This window comes from Nicotiana attenuata, unplaced genomic scaffold (genome assembly GCF_001879085.1).
Source record: "Nicotiana attenuata strain UT unplaced genomic scaffold, NIATTr2, whole genome shotgun sequence".
NCBI classification, from domain to species: domain Eukaryota; kingdom Viridiplantae; phylum Streptophyta; class Magnoliopsida; order Solanales; family Solanaceae; genus Nicotiana; species Nicotiana attenuata.
The window spans coordinates 137,554-157,332 of NW_017670882.1; the positions used below are offsets into that span (position 1 = coordinate 137,554).

At 36.6% G+C, this 19,779-nt stretch overlaps 1 protein-coding gene across 6 annotated transcripts; it reads right to left on the bottom strand.

Moving 5' to 3' along the window:
* Positions 1–1,046: 1,046 nt before the first annotated feature.
* LOC109244186 (syntaxin-81) lies at positions 1,047–10,426 on the bottom strand. 6 transcript variants are annotated; one of them, XM_019411240.1, is made up of 8 exons: positions 10,064–10,426; positions 6,045–6,242; positions 5,550–5,633; positions 5,330–5,434; positions 2,868–3,011; positions 1,891–2,115; positions 1,649–1,780; positions 1,047–1,416 (listed from the first exon to the last, which is right to left on the bottom strand). In XM_019411240.1, the coding sequence occupies exons 2-8, from the start codon at positions 6,120–6,122 to the stop codon at positions 1,273–1,275; spliced, it is 912 nt and encodes a 303-aa protein (XP_019266785.1). In that variant the 5' UTR covers positions 6,123–6,242; positions 10,064–10,426; the 3' UTR covers positions 1,047–1,272. The 6 variants fall into 6 exon arrangements, with proteins under 6 accessions (XP_019266785.1, XP_019266784.1, XP_019266783.1 ...); XM_019411239.1 differs by having other exon boundaries at positions 1,891–2,157; positions 10,098–10,424; XM_019411238.1 differs by having other exon boundaries at positions 1,891–2,157; positions 10,070–10,424.
* Positions 10,427–19,779: the final 9,353 nt, after the last annotated feature.

Sequence of the window (19,779 nt, forward strand, 5' to 3'; positions counted from 1 at the left end):
AGTTTTGGGTATATTTTTAAACATTATTCTTCTGTACAGTACGCTGAGCTTTGACAACAGGACAGCATTTTCTTGCCTTCTAGGTGTTTTTCATTTATGTGTTAGTATTGCCCCTGCACGGATCAAGGTTTCGCTCTATGGTTTCTTTTTTCAGATTAGGCATTTGACAAACAACATCTAGTTTATCTTGGAATGTTAGTACTATATGTTTGGACTTGTTAATTTTAAGGTGAAATTGCTACTATTTTGTATTATTATTAATGTGTTTGGACAACTATTATTGAAGAATTAGTACTATTTGAATTGTGGCCACTGGACATAACGTAGAAATGGGTAGTATACTATATGTGAATTCTTCTCTTTTTTTCTTATCTCCAGTGAATTGTCTTCTCTTTTTTTGCTTAACTCTAGATTGAGTTATCTTATCGGGTAAACCGATAACCGAACCGATAATGACCGATAACCGATATCTTATCGGTTCAGTTATCGGTTTATCAAATTTATAAACCGATAATATTCATAACCGAACCGAACCGACCGGTGCCACCCTACTAGCTCCGCCCTTGAAGTATGATATTAGTTGATGGTACCCCAGGGGCCCGGTCTATACTACTATCCTGTGCAATTCCCTTTTATTTTCTTCTTTTTTTTCTTTTTTCCTGCTCTATTTTCTGCTAGAATTTGGCTGGTAATCGTCCATCACCTTCATGGTATGCAGTTACACATCAACTTCAATGCTTGTCCACCCCCTTTTGAACACTTTTCTTCCTCAATTAAAAACTTACCGAACTTAATTACTGTTTAAATTGCACATTTATACACCAAATTTCTGTTGCTTTATTTCCATTCAGCATTTTTATAAAACAGTATAGAACAGCATTCACTATTGACAGCCTAATTAGTAATCTTCTAGCAACAAGGCCAACATACTATAAACAGACTGACCTGATATTGTCCGCGAAAGCAGAATGGCCCTACATTATCCAATACCCTTGGGACAAAATTCAATATTGCTGGCATGAGAAAGTAATAACAACGGCAGTACATATATCAAGCAGAATAACGTTAAGCAGAAAGTATGAAAGATGACAATATACGCACTATACCCTGTCAACAATTATACTACAAATTAAGGAAGAGGATTGAAAATGTAACACAAATAGAAAAGAGCAAAAGAAAAGTTTCTCCTATGATTAAGTACGCCAATCTACGAAACGGGATTGGAAATGTAAGTACAAATAGAAAGAGCAAAAGAGATGTTCTATCCTATGGTTAACTATACCAATCAAGGAAGAGGATTGAAAAAGTAAGCACAAATAGAAAGAGCAAAAGAAACGTTCTGCTACTGCTGTTCCGTTGAATGGCTTGTGACAGTTCTTTGTTACCAAGTTCCACATTCTTGGTTGCTTCAACTGCCTGAAACGAAAAACCATAAGTTCACACAAACTTATAGAACAATGAAAGATCCGTAGATCGTTATGTTTGTTAGTTCTACAAGTAAATGGTTACACATGGGAAAGTTAATATTGAAAATGAAGAGATTGTCAGACTTATTTAAACAAAAGAGAGAAAATGACTTTCTTGTTATGTTAACAAGATAGAAGTTCTATCCAACTGGAAACAAAAATAGCTAACAATATTTGCTAACCTGCTCATATAATAGCTCTATCTGTTGGGCCTGTTGCAAAACATGAGTTGACATAAGATGGTTCAACGCAGACATTTCCACCATCTTTGTTTCTGTTTCTTGAACAGAATCCAGGAGACTGTTCAGCTCTACCTGCATAATGTGAGTAAGGTAAGAGTATGGGAAAGTGCATTGTGATTTTAGCCTTCACATATTGCTTGTTTGCCAGAACTAAATCCTCTAGCAGCAAACTTCCCACTTACCTGGAGGGCACGCGTTTCATCGTCCAAAAGTTGTTCTTGGACTCTAACAGGTGCTGCTTGTGAAATATCAGAGTCCCTGATCTCTGAGTCCCTTTTCATGTCGGGGTCAAAACTACTAGACACAGAGGTCTCTGCAGCATTTGATTTGGTAGAGTTCTTCCGTTTCCTTCTTGGTGTTACTCGGTTAATAGCATCTTGAAAGCGTATTGCCCGCAACTGGTCAAACTGTGACGTGACAGAGTGAAGCTTTTCACTTAAAATTAAAACCTACAGCATAAAAGCAAATAAAGATTATAGGAATATGCATCAAGACTCCTTTCAAATTCCTCAGCACTCAATTATATTCTCTAAAAGATCTGCTTAGAAAACATCTCCCACTTCATTCTTAGTGGGCAGCAAGTGGTGGCTCTGGAAAACGGGTACAGGAAAGTAGAATCAGCTTTAGAACTGTTTTCAACCGAATACATACTGTAGCATAGGTTGAAAAAGTATATTTTCAGTGTCAAAAGGTAAGTTAATAATCAGCACAATCTAGCGAGTTTAATTACACTATCTCAGTGATATTGTTGTGCACATAGCAGACAGCACATAAAACATCCCTTTCCATGAAGAAAAATTTCATGGAGAACAATCTCAGATAGTAGAGATCCACAAATTTAAGATAGGACGGTGGATACTCTCCCAGTGGAATCACACTAAAGACAACCATCTGAAGTAGTTACCCTAACATCAGAGGTCATTTCAATAATTTCTCAACATTAAACAGGCTATTTATAGAAAGTATGAAACACCTGCAGAGAATTGAGGAGAAAGTATTGTGAAATGGCAACTAAGATACCGCTGTGCTAATTGCAGAACAATCACAACAAACATCAACTTTCCTAACACCAGCAGAAAATGGGGAGAAGATGCTTCATAAAGCAATCATAATCAGTTATATGGATATTTGATGACTATATTGTATGTAGCGACCATACCACTCCATGCTTGTGTGCTATAGTATCAGCATTCAGATTGTCACCCTTGAATCCAAGCCATCCCTTTGAATGTGCATCTTCCTCATTTATACTATTCTTGAGAACATCTATCTGCTCTTTGCATGATTTTACAAAAACAGTAACCTGCAGAAGTTGTGTTAGTAAAAATCCTTCTAATTCTTTTTCTTTGTTCCAATTCTAACTTCATAATCTCAACTAAGTGCATTTGCAATCACAAACAAAGCTGCAGAAAGAGCATTAAACACAAAGCTGTAGAAGGAGCATTAAACACAAAGGTGCACAAGGAGCACTTTCTCGAGACTCAAAAATTAATCAAAACAACAAACTTGACAAAACAGGAAAAGCAGACAAAATTTTACCTTGTAAATAAAGATGTAGTTTTCATCGGAAGTTGACTATATAAGAAAGATAGGAAATCAAAGAACAGCGATCTTCATTGCAATAGTGTCAATCCTGTAGGTCATAGTTTATGGTCTAACTTGGAATCAGAAGTAATGTGAGACCAATTCAATTTCTATTGGCTTCATCCTTCAATTCTCTTAGTTATTTTTCAAGATTTTATATTACTGACTGCAACAACAACAACAACAACAACAACAACCCAATAAAAATCCTATAAGTGGGGTTTGGGGAGGGTAGAGTGTACGCAGACCTTACCCCAACCCAGGGAAATAGAGAGGCGGGGGATAGAGAGGCTGCTTACGAAAGACCCTCGGCTCAAGATTTTATATTACTGACTGCACTGCACTTAATATTGATTGTAGGATATCACAAAAAGTTTAAGCAATATAAGAAAGCTAACAAGTTCGTTACAACATACAAGATCAAACTTCAGAAAAATGTTCAACACACACAACCAACTCATTCCATCACAAGCCTGGTTTTTCACATCATAAATGTGGGCCAACCCGAAAGCACTTAGTAGTCCGGTAAGCTACTCAACAGTTATTCAAGGTCCAGGAGGAGTAGTTTGGAATTCTAATTCCATGAATTGCGAATTGAGGTTTACAACTCTCTACCTATCCACTACTACCCCTAGTCGTCCATGCCACTCAAACCAAAGATAAGATAAATCTTTTTTGGAGAGGTATTTTGCTATATTTACTTTTTTTACTAGATTTGTACTCAAAACGAAGTAAATTATGGTCTCTTTTCATAAGATTATGGCTTTTATACCAATTGATTTAATTCTAAATATTTGTTAGAAAAACTATGTACTGCAAGATTAGCGCCTATAAGAAGAACGAATGTAAAGTGAGATTGGAAGAGATAGTGGTGCCCAATGCAGACAAGTTAGATATATAGACTGAGTTTTCCAAAAGAATGACATGAGAGATAAACATGTACCACATAAAGTAGTTTAGGTGGTTGAAATAGAAGAGTGCTACAAGAGATTTATGTACTAGATGATATTTAACATGTGAAAGGCTAATTCTCTAGAATGATTCTTAGACAAAAAATATTATATGGAAGTAAATGTTGAGCCTCAAATGCTAACATGTCCACAAGAAAACTGTCGTAAATATGCGTAAATTAAGATGAATGTGCATCATACAAAATTGGACAAGATCATCAATTATCACGTTGGGATGCAAGTAGCATACATAGAAGGATAAAATAAGAGAATGTCGTCTGAGATGATTTGGCCATGCCTACATAAACCTCCGAAAGCACCAGTCCATAGAAGCGATACTTTGGAAAATTGAAAGTTCTAAAAGGTATGCGGTAGACTAGAATCATGTGGTAAAAATATAACATAATGAAAGGAAACGATCCATACAGGCGATACCAGCTGATTACGATTAAGGCTCGTTGTTCTAAGACTTATATTTGGACAGGGTCGGGATAGGTGTGAGAGTTAGAGAATAATTAACTTTAGATAACTCCTAATTGGCCTTAGAAGACACATTATTTACAAGTATTAGATAAAATGGGTCCGGATACAGCAAACTAGATTAAGACATTCCTATTGCTATTCAAACTAGTTTGGAATTGAAGAATGATTGATATGTTATTAAATTAAAAGGGAGCAAATCACCACTGATTAACGGATAAACTATATGATTGTCTCAAACATGTAAACATGTAACGGATAATCCTAACTCCAATCTCACCCTGAAGCCTGTTAACCTAGAGATAGATACGATTATAACAATCACATTATTAGTTCCATTATTATTTTCATCTTTAACACACTAGCTCATAATGCCTGCAATTGGACAAACTTATGATATGGGCTTATCCTATTTGCAAACCGAAATAACTGTTTGTTCTCATCAGTATATATTTTATAATGAAGCATCACACAACAAGAATAAATATATTCAGGAGTCCAACATCGCAGCAAGTAGAATATAGTTTAGCTAACTGTCATGTTTTGAAATAACAGAGAGAGAACAAAAAAAGAAGGGAAGAAACAGACATCAAGTATGTACTCTTACTTCATGCTCGATGCTATCCCTCTCTTGTTCTGTTGTACGGTGCAAATCAACATAATCCTTTTTGTGTTTCATCAAAAATTGCTCCAGAGACCCAATACTCTCCAGCTGACAAATGAGAATTTTCTTAAAAAAAATTTTTGCACTAATTTACCTATCAATGAATAATCCAAGCACAAGCAACATAAGAAAAGAAGATAAGCATTAGGTGTAAACAACATACTGTTTTAAGCGCAGCTCTAGTGAATCCTGACCTTTGCCGAGGTTTATGCATGATAAAAGATGCTAATAACGCAGCTGTTTTGGACTGCCAGCAAAGATCTAAGCTCAGATGATATATAAGCTAAGACCTGATGGAGCATGCCACAGGCTAAACAAATAACACACAGCAAAATTTATATTCTTTTTTTTTTTCCAACGTGGAAGATAGTGTTGAAGTTCAATTATATGGAATACTAGCTCGCATGCAAACAAGAGAAAAGTTGCAAATTCTTTGTCAGATTAAATATAAAAACAGAGACTCTGATCCACGGACAGCATAACAACTGATTCATGAGGAGGTTATGAAGCTATATGCACGACCAGAGCCTACACCAGAGGCAAAGGACAGTAGGAATCACATAAGCATGAAGATTCTTCAAGACAATTCATAATACGCAACATAATTCTTTCGGACTAAGAAAAGAGAAAAGCAATGAACTAAATAAGTTAAATGTACCTCATCATATCCCAAAGACAATGCTGAACGACGTGCAGCATCTTTAAAATCTTCCGTTCTGTCTCTAATTTTTGACATTCCTTCGAATTGCAGGAGAAGATGCAGAAGACTTCTCCCAATCAAATGATGCAGTTTCAATGGTATATAGTGATTTGGTCCAACAAAAATCCGAAGATATTATTCCTCCCGCATTAATCTCTACAAGAAAATGAAATCAGCAAGCTCCAATTCATCAACAACAATCTCATGTCTAACAACTTATAATCGGAAAACAGAAACAATAAAAGTAGTTGGAGATATTAGTTGTCAAGTTCTCTAATAAATCAATCCTAATAAAAACAATTATACTAACCTTACTCATGGCCAGTGTGGATGGACTGATTTAAATTTAAGGGATATTATACCTTAATTGATTTCAAATGCTTAGATCCTGGAGTAATTTTAATGAAAGGAACTAGGTGAAATTGATCAGTTATTACACTCTTTGGAACCTGTAAGGAGTCTCAGATCTGGTTAGCAGGTACTGATGGCAAAAAATTTCGGTTAAAAGTTGATCAATTATTACATTCACATTCTTTTATATTGTGGCCTGCTTTGCTTTGTACTGACCAAAAATTATTGTAACTGGAGGAAATGGAACTGAAAAAGTAATAAGCAGGAAATAAGAAAAATAAAGCAAAAGGAACAATTTCATTGCATAAACCCTATTACAATCATGTATATAAGCTCACTGAGCTCGTGAACATTATATAACAAACTGATAACAATTTTCGAAATTGATTACAACGATACTCACAAAAGTCATTGTAAACCTCAAAATCGAAGCAATTGTAAGAATGCATGTCTCATGAAAATCGCACAATAAAATTAGAAATTGAAGCTCAGGCTGTTTTATACAGTGAGAGCAGAATTAAAGCATTGTAATCCAATATAGATGGTATATTACGACTACAAAACACGGGGAAAGCGCCTCAAGAGCAAAGGGAAGAGGTCGCAATTGACAAAGAGGTAACTTACAACTTGAATTTCGTCGCCGAAAGAGCAAACTCGCCACTGCCGGCGACGACTATCTACTTCGGCCGAACTGGAGTAGTTCGAAATTGATCGAAATTGTCAGATTGGGAGCCTGCTCCTTCGTTTGCGATCCAACCCGCAAGAAGGGATTTTGAAATAAAACTCCCTCAAAATATCTATTTCTCTTTTGTTAAGAAAGTATTAATTAATTAGGAGAGATTTTAGACTATTTTATCCTTATTTATATCTTAAGTTATACTCTCTATTTATTGAATATTTACTCGATTTATATACTATTTTAATTTTCAAAAACAATTACTATTAAGAGTAAAATAGAAAAATATAATTATATTTTATCTTAAACTTCTAAAATGATAGATAATTTGAGACAGCTACTTTTAAAAACCACGGCAAATAATTTGAGACGGATGAAGCAAGAGAACGAATAAAAAGAGGAAATGCCTTCTCACTTTTATCAAAAATGTATTTTCAATTGGTAACGCTGATAAGTTACATTTTTTTTAAAAGAATTAACATAAATAGTGTCACACCTCCTTTTTCACGATGGGATAAGGAGTTTTTTCAATTAAAGTGATATTATTCGAAATGGGATTATTTATTTAAGTCAGAGTCTCCACTTGGAATAATTTATGGTGTCCGAGTCAGCAGTTTATTTTAAATCCCAAATCGAGAAAATTGACTCTTATTTATGATCTGCAAACACAGAAGACCGGGTAAGAAATTCTGTTAACCCGGGAGAAGGTGTGAGGCACTCCCGAGTTCTGTGGTTTTAGCACGGTCGCTCAACTATTAATAATTGGCCTGATTATTTGATTTAATACACACTTAGAACTTATTGTGTATTTTTTTACTTTTTACCCGCTTTTAATATTTATGGAATTTGTTTGAACAAGTCGCGATGTCGCGCACTCATTTGTTTTGTACATATTGTGAATCGCGCTATGTGAAACGCACCCGCGATTTACAACATTTTATGTTTATAATTATTTGAAGTTATGGTCTAGTCACGTGATACGCGCACTCGAATTGGGGATTATGTAGCATGACTAATGCCACGGTAACATGCCCATAGTCACGATGTTTTATTATTAATCGCGCCTAAAGCAAGCTACGATGTTCAAAATTGTTCATTTCCTATGTTTGAGATTGCTGTGAGGCCATTGATTATGGAAATTATCGTGGAAGGGTGTAAGATTTGATTATTATAATTATGGAATAAATAGGGACATTAGGCTAGCATGGTATTCATGTCCATTATTAAGCCCAAAGTTAGAATAACCATCAACTTGAAACACGTAATTTTTACTTTTTTATACCATATATGAAACCTTATTACCCTCAATGTTTAAGGTTTGTATTAATTACTTTTCAGTATACCAAGTTACCATTTATATACCATAACTCAAATTAGGGATATAATTAAGGGTGCATTTATATTAGGCGCTATTATAGGACCGTATCTTCCCACTTCCCCCCTCCCCACATATGGAGAACTCGATTTTGTCTATGCATTACACTATAAACAGTCAGAATTTTAGAAAAGCTTGCTTCCGAACTCAATTTCCTCTTCCTTAGATGAAGCAGCAGCAGCAAGATCTCTTAGGTCAGACAAGCTCCTACCTAACTTCAACGCCATCTTAGTTGAAAGCTTGTATCTATTCAGGATTCGGAAAGTAAGAAACTTATCATTTTGCTTTTATTTCTGTAACTAAACGATAATTCCTAATCGTGCAGACAAGACTGGCTGGAGAAAGGAGATTGAAACTCCTCCTCGAAGAAAAAGAAGACATATTTCCAGAAATTGTAGAAAAATTATAGATAAATTGTAGACTGTTTTTTTGCAGAAGATTTTGTAGAAGCTTTAGTCGTTTTGGATTTGTGAAAACAGAAAACAATACATCTACAATCAGAACACAAATAATCTACAAGATATCTACAAATTGGATACATTGAATTTTAATATCTCAATTCCCATTTCAATTGTAGCATAATTGGCATTTTCGACATAATTGTAGAAGATTTGTAGAAGTTTTAGTCTTCTTCTTCTTCTTCTTCGACGAGTTTCAATCTGAAATTCAGTCAAAACCAAGTCTAATCTTCACCAAAACCCCTCAAAATTGAGATATAAACTCCAAATCATATTCCCGATTATTTTCAACAACACCCAATCCAAACAAATAATGATTTTTGAAAACCCAAATTTGAATTCAAAGTTTTCAAGTTTTTTAATGGCTATCAATAGTGGAAAATATATGGAAGAACAGATGAAGATGAAGTTGAAGAACAGAAATCTCCTTTCCGTTTCAAAATTATGCAGCTTCCATATCTCCTTTACGTTTCAAATTTCGAATTTAATTTGGAATAAATCAATCCCAGATTTTGTGGCTGATTTTTCGCGCGCAATAAATGGCAGATTCTGCCTAATAAACGATTGGTATATAAATTGTAGTTAAAGTGTGGACTGGACGGGTAATATACAAACTATGCACATTTTTGATAATAAGGTTTCAAATATGGTATAGTTAGAAAAAAATCACTTCAAACATTTACCAAACCAAGATGAGATTAGTAGTTACTGGCCCAATCGATTATTTGGTCCAAACTAATTTAAAACAAAACTTAAGCTTTAAAAGCCCCAATCAGTGTTATACCTTGGAAAATGTTCACTTTCAACAAAACATTTTGTTAGAATTCCCAAATATTCCTCATTTGCAGGGGGCACACTGAACTGGGAATACAGTGAAACATCAAAACTTCAGAAAAGAAATGTTCCGAAGGCAAACAATCAGCAAGTGCATGGTGATAGAATAGCAATTATCCTGATCTACCAAATTATCTTGAATAACACATTCAAACATGCTTTATCAAAAAACACATTCAAGCATTCAAGGTTTTTAACTAAAATAAAGCAATTAAATGATTTAGCAGAAGCAAACAGACATAATATTCAACTAATCCATAGTAAAGACAAATTGAGAATGGACCTTAACTGAAGCAACGATTTTCAATTGAACAAACCTTCCAGCAAAATTCATACAACGACCACTCATGACAGACCGGAACCTCGAACTCGAGCAGGAACTAGAAACCTCGAACGGAACCTCGTTGGCAACCGAAAATGGGGCGGCGACTCCTCTATCGGATCTGTAATTCTCTACGGCCAGTCATGGTCGTTTTCCATGGAGGCTGCCAGATTTGGGCCGTTTCCGGCGACGTAACAGCAGCGAAAGAAAGGAGAGAGAGAGAGAGATGTGCTGAAGCTTTTTGTGAAAGGAGGGGGGTGAGGTTGATTTTTTGTGCGTTGAAGGCAAGAGGAACGACTAAGGAGCAGCGATAGGTACTCGCTACAAACTATTTTTGGTATTTTCAAGATTATACTAAAATAAAATGGGAAGACAAATAGGTTAAAATCTCAGTAGAGTTAAAGTAATATCATTATAAAAATACTAAAAACCTTAGACAACATAACAATAGCAGAATGTATGATAAAGGTGAACTTATTTTTGTAGTTTTCAATTTTTTCTGCTTTAAAACTAGAATTAAATTAATAATAAAGTGAAATCCTATAGAAATAAACTCAAATAAACATTCTAAAAATATTAAGATTATTAAAGATAATTCTAATGTGCGGGTCAAAAATTACGTGCTTACAAATAGCCATTCCCACCAGCAAATATAATAATTATATATAATTTAGATATATTTGCTAAAAAAGTAAATAATGAATTTAGCAACTTATTTGTGTAAAAATCCCAAATTTTTATGTTATTAAGTCAATTGAAAGAAATAATAACTTGAAAATAAGATATTAAAACAAGTTAAACTATATAATGCACGACATTGTCCGTATTAATCTTCAAAACGCAATTGTTCACTAGTCAAAATGTCGTAAATCAATTTGCGGTGCACATTTTGAATATCATTAAAGATTAATATTCACTTACAGGTTGTTTGGATGGTTATTCCCCATTGTATCGTATTGTGTTGTTATCTAAAAACAATATTTGTTTTGATTGTTTCATTAAGATTGATTGTATTGTATTATTAAATCCATTGTTACGGAACAATGAAATGTCTCATTTTTTGAAACAACCGATTTGGTGTGGTGGGATTGTTTCCTATTTTTCTTTCCAATTATGCCCTAACTTATTACTCCATAATTTTATTTTACCATTTAGCCTTTTTTGCTATTTTAACTCCAAATCTCCAACCTATGACCTACTTTGTTTTTTCAGAACTTCTGCCGCCAACGTTAAAGGTGTTTTGACGCCTTCTGTTTTATTTTTTCTCCTAATTTGCTTTTAACTCAATTCTAATTAGTTGTGCTCCTTTGTTTGCCTTCTTCTGTCTCGCTCCTTTGTTCTGCTTTCTTAAGGTATTTTGCCTTCTTCTGTTTTGGTTTTAAAAAATATTTTTATGCATAATTTTTTATAAATTTAATATTTAAACATTGAGGGTATTTTAGTAAACTTATCAATTACAGTACAATACGATACAGTCAAACGAAACAGCAAAATATTATTTAACAATAAACAAACAATACAATCTATCCAAATATTGTATTCATAAAATGATACGATACAATATGATACAATATAATACAATACATTATAAAACGATAAGGAACAATGATCCAAACAGAGTGTTAGGTCGTCTTTACTCGTTATTAATTATACAAAGAAACATAATTATATATGTAAATGTTTCTTTTGTATTTTACAAACTTATCTAAGGTAGAGAACTAAACATAGATGCAACCCCTTTAAAAAAGTTAAATACACAAAGTATTCCATTCAAGTAATTAATATGTGTATTGATAATCAGCAATATTTACAAATCTAACTAAGTACTACTGTTAAGCAGAATTTTTCGATTATATTTGATATTGGGAGGTAATACGTATTCAATGAAATACTGAAATGCGCAAGTTGGCTCGAACATTACCTTTATTTTTTGGGATTTTTACATTCCTATACCATATAGGAAACCTTATTACCCTCAATGTTTAAGGTTTGATATAATTACATTTAGTGTACCAAATTACCAATTCTATACCATAGTGTATTTTAAGAGTACAATTAATGCAACATATATCCCTCTTTAATTCAAGGCACCAAAAATGGGCCGTTTTTTTTGTTCTGTATCTTTTAGCAGCTTCTCTTCTTCGTTTACATTAAACATATTCCTGAATATATTCCTTCTCCCTCCTTCTTTCTCTATTTTCAATTTTTCCTTCACTGTTTCTGAAAACTTTGGCCCCAATTTCACTGCAAAACATCAAAATAGGAAAATATTTTTATTGTTTTCTTAAAGAAGGAAAAAGGAAAAGAATGAACTAGATGTAAATAGACGCATACCATGCTCATGAATTCTATAAGCATAACTTTTTGCCTTCTTTCCCAATTTCCTCTTCTGCATAATTATAGCAGAATCATCTTGACCTGCAATTAATATCAATGTATAAAAGAGTTAGGAAAAATGAGTTTTATTTAATTTTCCTGTTTTTCATAAATATTCTGGACATACTTGGTTTTGACTGAAATTCAGATCGAAACTCGAAGAAGAAGAAGACATATTGCAGAAATTGTAGATAAATTGTAGAACAATTGTAGATAAATTGTAGACTGTTTTTTGGAGAAGATTTTGTAGAAGTTTTAGTCGTTTTGGATTTGTGAAAACAGAAAACAATGCATCTACAATCAGAATACAGATAATCTACAATTTATCTACAAAATATCTACAAACTGGATACATTGAATTTTAATATCCCAATTCCCATTTCAATTGTAGATAATTTGTAGATATAGTGAAAATTTTGTAGACATCCATTTTAGGATGTCAGACATTTTGAAATCAACAATTTCTAATCATAGATTGTAGTTTATTTTGTCGTATAAATGTAGTAACTTTGTAGATAATTTTGAAAACAGTATTGCTTTATTCTTTCATTAAACTGATTTGTAGTTTAATTGTAGGCAAATGTAGTAATTTTGTAGATAATACCGTAAAACCATAATTCTATGTAATTTCGAACTATACAAACCTGCACTTGTGTTATCGTTGGTGATTGCCAATTCCATATTGAAATCTCGTACACTTATACATAACGAATATGAACCTAAGTTTTTATTCTCCTTTTTGGTCTCCATATACACACGAACCCCCATATCATTCTAAATTTGTTCGTTTTTTTGGATTTCTAGATTGAGAAAAAAAAATGAAGAACATATAAATGATCGCCAATTTGATTTCTGAAAACGACGAAGAACAGAATATAGCAATTTTGAGTTGTTGAATCTCGAAGATTTGAATTCTACAATTTGAATTCAGTTTGTTGAAGCTGTTCGTAGTTGAATCTGTTCGTACTTTTTGAAGTTGTTCGTACTTTTTTTTTTTAATTTTTGAATTGTAGTTTAAGAGAAAAATACGCAGATGAGAAATCTCCTTTCCGTTTCAAAAATTGAATTTAATGTAGAATCAATCAATCCCAAGATTCTTTCCTGATTTTTAGCGCGTTTTTAAGGGAATATTCTGCCCTTTTAATACCTAATAAACGAATGGTACAGAAATTGTAGGAAAAATGTGGACTAGGCGGATAATTTAGATACTATGAACATATTTGGTAATAAAGTTTCTACAAGAATTATTACCAAGATACAAAATTTGATCCATAATTACTACCAAATATGTTGTCAACGAAGTGATGATTCATAAACGCGCTCGATTGACATGTTTTATTTTTATATTTACATTAAGAGTATTGCTCGATGTGATGAAATGTGTTTCCAAGCTTCATCTTTGCAAATTATCATTTAATTTCCACTAAAAAGGAACTTCTAACCACTAATATATAAACTTCGATTAGTTATTTCGTGTTTAACTCGTGGTTTCAGACCCAAATCATTTAAACATGGGAGTGTAAGACGGATTACAAAAGTAGGCTAATTTTGCCACCTATACATCTGATGAAATGAAATTATCAGAGAGGTTAGAATTTAAAGTAGAATATTACTGATTTCACAGTAGAAAATTTGTATTGTACGGAAGGCATTTGCTTGTTCATTTACAGGTACCATATTTGTAGAATAAGTGTTGGGGTATTGGATTGCTTGGGCTTCAGGCCCAAAGAGGAAGATGTGGCCCAACTTATATATTAGCACAAAGATCAGGTTTTAGCCCGCGGCTGAAACTATTTACTACATCCAGTAGCCGCAAAAAAATATAATATACACAAACTATAACAACAACAACAACAAACCTAGTATAATCTCACAAGTGGGGTTTGAGGAGGATAGTGTGTACGCAAACCTTACCTCTACCTCAAAAATATATAAAAAAAATATATTTTTTGGGTTATTATTTTGAGAACGGTTATACAGAGTTATTTTTCCCTATTTATTATTCTCAAAGAGATAATAGTTAGATTCGGCACCACATAACCACTATTAATAACTTTTGATAAGATTTTAGCCCAAAATTAGGTTTTGTAATTAAAGCCCAATAAAAATGACAGGGAATAATCAATGTATATCAAGTATGTATATTCATGTCTATTGGTTATATCACACATATAATTTTGGTGGATTTTACTTGAAATTAATTCGTCCTAACCTCCTCTAAACTGCTCTTAATCATCCCTAAGTTGATATATGAACTGCCAAGCATATTCCGCAGAAATGGCGTGGGTAGCCACTGTTTAAGCTGGTATTTACTTTTTATCCAGCATTTTTAATGCTTAGCAATAGTAGCCACTAGTCTATTAAAATTAATATGAAAAGACTGTGTTACCCTTTCCTCCCCAAACGGAAATACACCGATGCATTCAAAACATAAAGACTTCGTATTCTCTGGTGTTTTTAACTTGAAATATGTTGTGTATTTCCCAGTTCCCAGAAGTGTTAGAGAAGAGGAGACTGGCAATCCAGCTACTAAGGTGACACTATCTAAGTAATGCTCAACTCAAGAAACAAAAACAAAGAGCCCAGGTAATTTAAGACCATTGTTTTGTGTGTATCAATATAATATTTTCTTTAGGTTTTAATTTGCGCTTGTTCACTACTGTTATGATTGACAACGATGCTTTTGGTTTTGAAAACAACTGCTAATACAAAGATTGCGGATTCTGAGTCAAATGATGATAGTGACGAAGAAGTTCCTTATGATATTGATCCAGAGATAGAAATAGTCTCGCAAAATGTTGAACAGAAAACTCCTTCAGTCACTTCAGATGAAATACAAGTACTTGGTAGCAAGGAAATGTAGTTTTGAAGTCCTAAAGTTAAGTTCAATAGTTAAGGACACAAGTTCAAAAGTTAAGGACAGACAGTTCTTAACTTACAGTTACAAGTTCTAAAGTTAAGGACAGGCAGTCCTTAACTTATAGCTACAAGTTCAAAAGTTAAGGACAGGCAGTCCTTAACTTACAGTTACAAGTTCAAAAGTTAAGGACAATAGGTCCTTAACTTTGATTTCCAAGTTCAAAAGTTAATGACAGACAGTCCTTAACTTACAGTTACACGTTCAAAAGTGTGACGACCCGGCCGGTCGTCTTAAGAATTAACGCCCCGATCCCCCATTAACTGCTTCCCCTAAGTTCATTTCTGCTATTTTGGTTTGCCGGGACGCTCGGTGTTGAGTTTCGGAGAGTTTTGGGACACTTAGTCCCTAAACGAGAGCTTAAGTGTGGAAAATGGTCCGTAGTCGGAACAGTGTGAAGACGACCTCCGAATGGAAATCCGATGGTCCCGTTAGCTCCTTTAGGTGATTTCGGGGTTGGGAGCAAGTTCGGAATGTATTTTGGAAGTCCGTAGCTCATTTAGGCTTGAAATGCCGAAGTTTGAATTTTTGAAGTTTCCGGTCCGATAGTGAATTTTTGATCCGAAGGCCGGAATGGAATTCTGGAAGTTGCAATAGCTCCGTCATGTCATTTGGGATGTGTGTGCAAAGTTTCAGGTCATTCGGACGTGTTCTGGTTAGGTTTTTGATCGAAAGCGTATTTGGAAGAAATTTGAAGTTCTTAGGCTTGAATCATTGATTAAATCGGGTTTCCGGTGTTGTTTTAGGTGTTTTAAGGATTGGTACAAGTTTAAATAAGGTATTGGGTGGTATTGGTGTTTTTGGTTGAGGTCCCGGGGGCCTCGGGATGGTTTCGGATGAGCGACGGAAGAATTTTGGAAGTTGAGAGGTAGCAGTTCTGCTGCTTCTGGTATCTTTTCGCTTCTCCGGCTTGGGAACTCCGCAGAAGCGGCCTTGGTCACCGCAGAAGCGAGTAGGGGCATCCTCCTCAGGAACCGCAGAAGTGGCAGGATTTCCGCAGAAGCGGGCCCGCTTCTGCGAGATGGGAACCGCAGAAGCGAAAGGTCGAATTTTTAAAGAGACCGCAGAAGCGGCTTGGATTCCGCATAAGCGGGACCTCAGAAGCGGTCCCTTGGCCGCAGAAGCGGTAATCCCTGTTCAGAAATAAGAAATTCGAGGGTTGAGTTCAAAAGATAGAAAAATCAATTGAGAGCTCGGGAGAGGGCGATTCTTGGAGGGTTTTGAAGAGAAGATCATTGGGTAACGTTTCTTAATCCTATTTAGTTGTATTCCATCAATATCTAGTTAAATCCATCATGAGAATTCGAATTTAGGATCAAAAATTGGATAGTTTGGGGAAAAACTTCTTAGACCTAACTTTTGGATTTTGAGTGGGCATTTGACCTCCGATTTGGGAGATTTTTATATGGTTAGACTCGTGAGAGTACGAGGGTTCTGAAAATATGAAAATTATTCGATTCCGAGACGTTGTCCTGAGAGGCATTTTGGTCATTTTTTTTCTTTTACCTATTTTCGCGCCTTAGCTTTAAATTTAATAGTGGAATCAGTTGTTTGCAATATTACTTATGATATGTAATTGAATTGAATAGATTTGGGCCATTTGGAGTCGGATACTCGTGGCAAAAGTGTGATTTCGAGTTGATTTTGGTGCCGATTCGAGGTAAGTGGCTTGTCTAACCTTGTGTGGGGGACTTTTCCCCTTAGGATTGTTACTTGATATTTGAGTGCCTTGTACGTGAGGTGACGGGCGCGTACTTGAGCCGATTGATGGAAAATCCGGTTTTTACTTAAGTTATTGAGATTTGGTTTCTTTCTTACTTGCCTTATTCTACTTGAAATTATAACTTGTGCTAGATTAGGAAAAAAAACATATTTAGTTGACTTGATTGCCTAATTGCTTGAGTTGTTTTGACTGTTCTACGTGAAGCATGCTAGGCTAGTTCTATCTGTGTTGTATTTCGTACTTCATTCCTTGGTATATTTCTGGCTGTGGTTGCGCATTTACATTGGGACTACGGATGTGGGATCCGGTAGCTCTCCCCCTGTTTGTTTACTTTGGGACTACGGGTTCGATTCCTAGTAGATCCCCCTGCACTTTTACTTTGGGACTGCGGGTTAGATTCCCGATAGATCCCCACTGCATATTGATGGTTGGACTACGGGATGGTATCCCGGGAGATCCTTCGGTTTGGCACATGAGTTGGACTACCGGACGGTATCCCGGGAGATCCACCGGACAGTTGAGGAAGGGCTACAGGACGATATCCTGGGAGACCCTTATTGTTATTCTTGGTATTGAGCTGTAGTCATTCTGTGTCCATTTTGTTCCTTGAGTAGTTGTTATTATTTCGTTAGCCTGTCTTATCTCACTGCTGTACTCATTATTTCTGTCAGATTTTCATACTGTTAATTAATTTTATATTTTACCTCAGTAGGGCCCTGACCTTCCTCGTCACTACCCAACCGAGGTTAGGCTTGGCACTTACTGAGTACCGCTGTGGTGTACTCATGCCCTTTTTGCGCATGTTTTTCATGTGCAGATCCAGGTACCTCTTCTCAGGCGCACTATCCTTGAGGCGAGGAGATACACGGAGACTTCGAGGTATATCTGCAGCATCCGCAGACCGAAGAGTCTTCTTCCTTATTCTAGTTGTAGAGCTGTTATCCTATCATACTTTTGATGTAGATATTCTGGAGATTAGGGTACTTATGGTAATTCTATTAGCCTGTGTTTCCCGTGAGTTTTCGGGTTTTGGGATTGAGTTGTAGACTTCCGCATATCTTTAGAGTTGTATAGGCCGGGCGGCCTTATATTCAGTTGTTATTTTTCATATGTTCAGTTTTAATTGATTATTCCTCAAGTTAAATTGTTATTTTTGCACTGTTAGGCTTACCTAGTTGTAGGAACTAGGTGCCATCACGACATGTTCATGGAGGGTGAACGGGGGTCGTGACAAGTTGGTATCAGAGCTCTAGGTTCATAGGAGTCACGGAACACAGGCCGGTTTATTAGAGTCTCGCTGATCGGTACAGAGACATCTGTACTTATCTACGAGGGGCTATGTAACTGTTTAGGAAAAGTCTTCGTTTCATTTGAATTCCTTGTCGTGCGATATTTTGACATCAATTCTAAACTTCTGACTTCTATTCTCTCACAGATGGTGAGGACACGTGCCACTCGAGGCGATCAGGCACCCGCGCCCCCTACTGCAGCCGTCAGAGGCCGGGGCCGGGGGAGAGGTCGAGGACGCGCACGTGGTGCAGCTAGAGCACCTGCGAGAGCTGCCGCCGAGGTACCACCAGCAAATCCAGCCGGAGCCCAGGCACCTGGCACACCTACTACTGCCACTACTACTCCAGCGCTCCAGGAGACTTTAGCTCAGTTCATGAGTATGTACACCACCTTGGCTCAGGCAGGGTTGCTTCCCCTTGCTGCAGCCACATCCCAGGCCGGGGGAGGAGCACAGACTCCCGCCGTCCGCACTCCTGAGCAGCGAGTGCAGGTTGAGCAGGCTCCCGAGATTATTCCGGCACCGCCTGCAGCACCAGTTCAGCCCGAGGATGGGTCAGCTGCTTCAGAGGACGAGCAGCGCAGACTTGAGAGGTTCAAGAAGTATTGTGTTCAATGGATTAGCATCAGACGATGCCTTGGGATTTCTAGAGGAGTGTCACCGTATTCTTCGCACTATGGGCATAGTGGAGTCCAGCGGGGTTTCTTTCACTGCTTTTCAGCTTCGGGGAGCCGCCTATGATTGGTGGCGCACTTATGAGATAAACAGTCCAGTTGAGGCTGTTTCACTGACTTGGACCCAGTTCTCGGATATGTTCATGAGAGAGTTTGTCCCCCAGAGTCTTAGGGATGCATGGCGCGCAGAGTTTGAGCATTTGCGCCAGGGTGCTATGACCGTTTCGGAGTATGCTATCCGTTATACCAGGTTGGCCAGGCATGCACCGGCTTTGGTTGCTACAGTTCGGGAGAGAGTTCGCAGGTTCATTGAGGGTCTTATCCCACCCATCAGATCTAGCATGGCTCGAGAGTTGGAGACGGATGTTCCTTATCAGCAGGTAGTGAGCATTGCTAGGAGGATTGAGGGTATGCTCGCCAGGGAGCGAGGGGAGAGGGAGGCCAAGAGGTCTCAAGAGTCGGGTCACTACTCTGGTGCCCGTACCCCATCAGCAGGTCGATATGGTAGGGGTTATACGGGTCGCCCTGTTCATTCAGCTCTTCCAGCAGCCGGCAGTGCTCCAGCTCCACCTGCACCTCAGGAGCCTTACTATGCACCTCTAGTTTCTAGCGCGCCTCCTGCGCGGGGTGTTTCCAGAGGTCAGTCCAGCAGGCCTAGTCCCAGCCAGTCACAGCCACCGCGTCCTCCCAGAGCTTGTT

What these genes read in the sequence shown, in the direction of transcription:
- LOC109244186 (XM_019411239.1), bottom strand. Translation starts at nt 6,122, where the DNA reads ATGTCAAAAATTAGAGACAGAACGGAAGATTTTAAAGATGCTGCACGT. An exon ending in TGTCTTTGGGATATGATGAG is followed by an intron (nt 5,634 to 6,044) that starts GTACATTTAACT and finishes CTTTGCTGGCAG; the next exon opens with TCCAAAACAGCTGCGTTATT. An exon ending in GGGATAGCATCGAGCATGAA is followed by an intron (nt 3,012 to 5,329) that starts GTAAGAGTACAT and finishes CAACTTCTGCAG; the next exon opens with GTTACTGTTTTTGTAAAATC.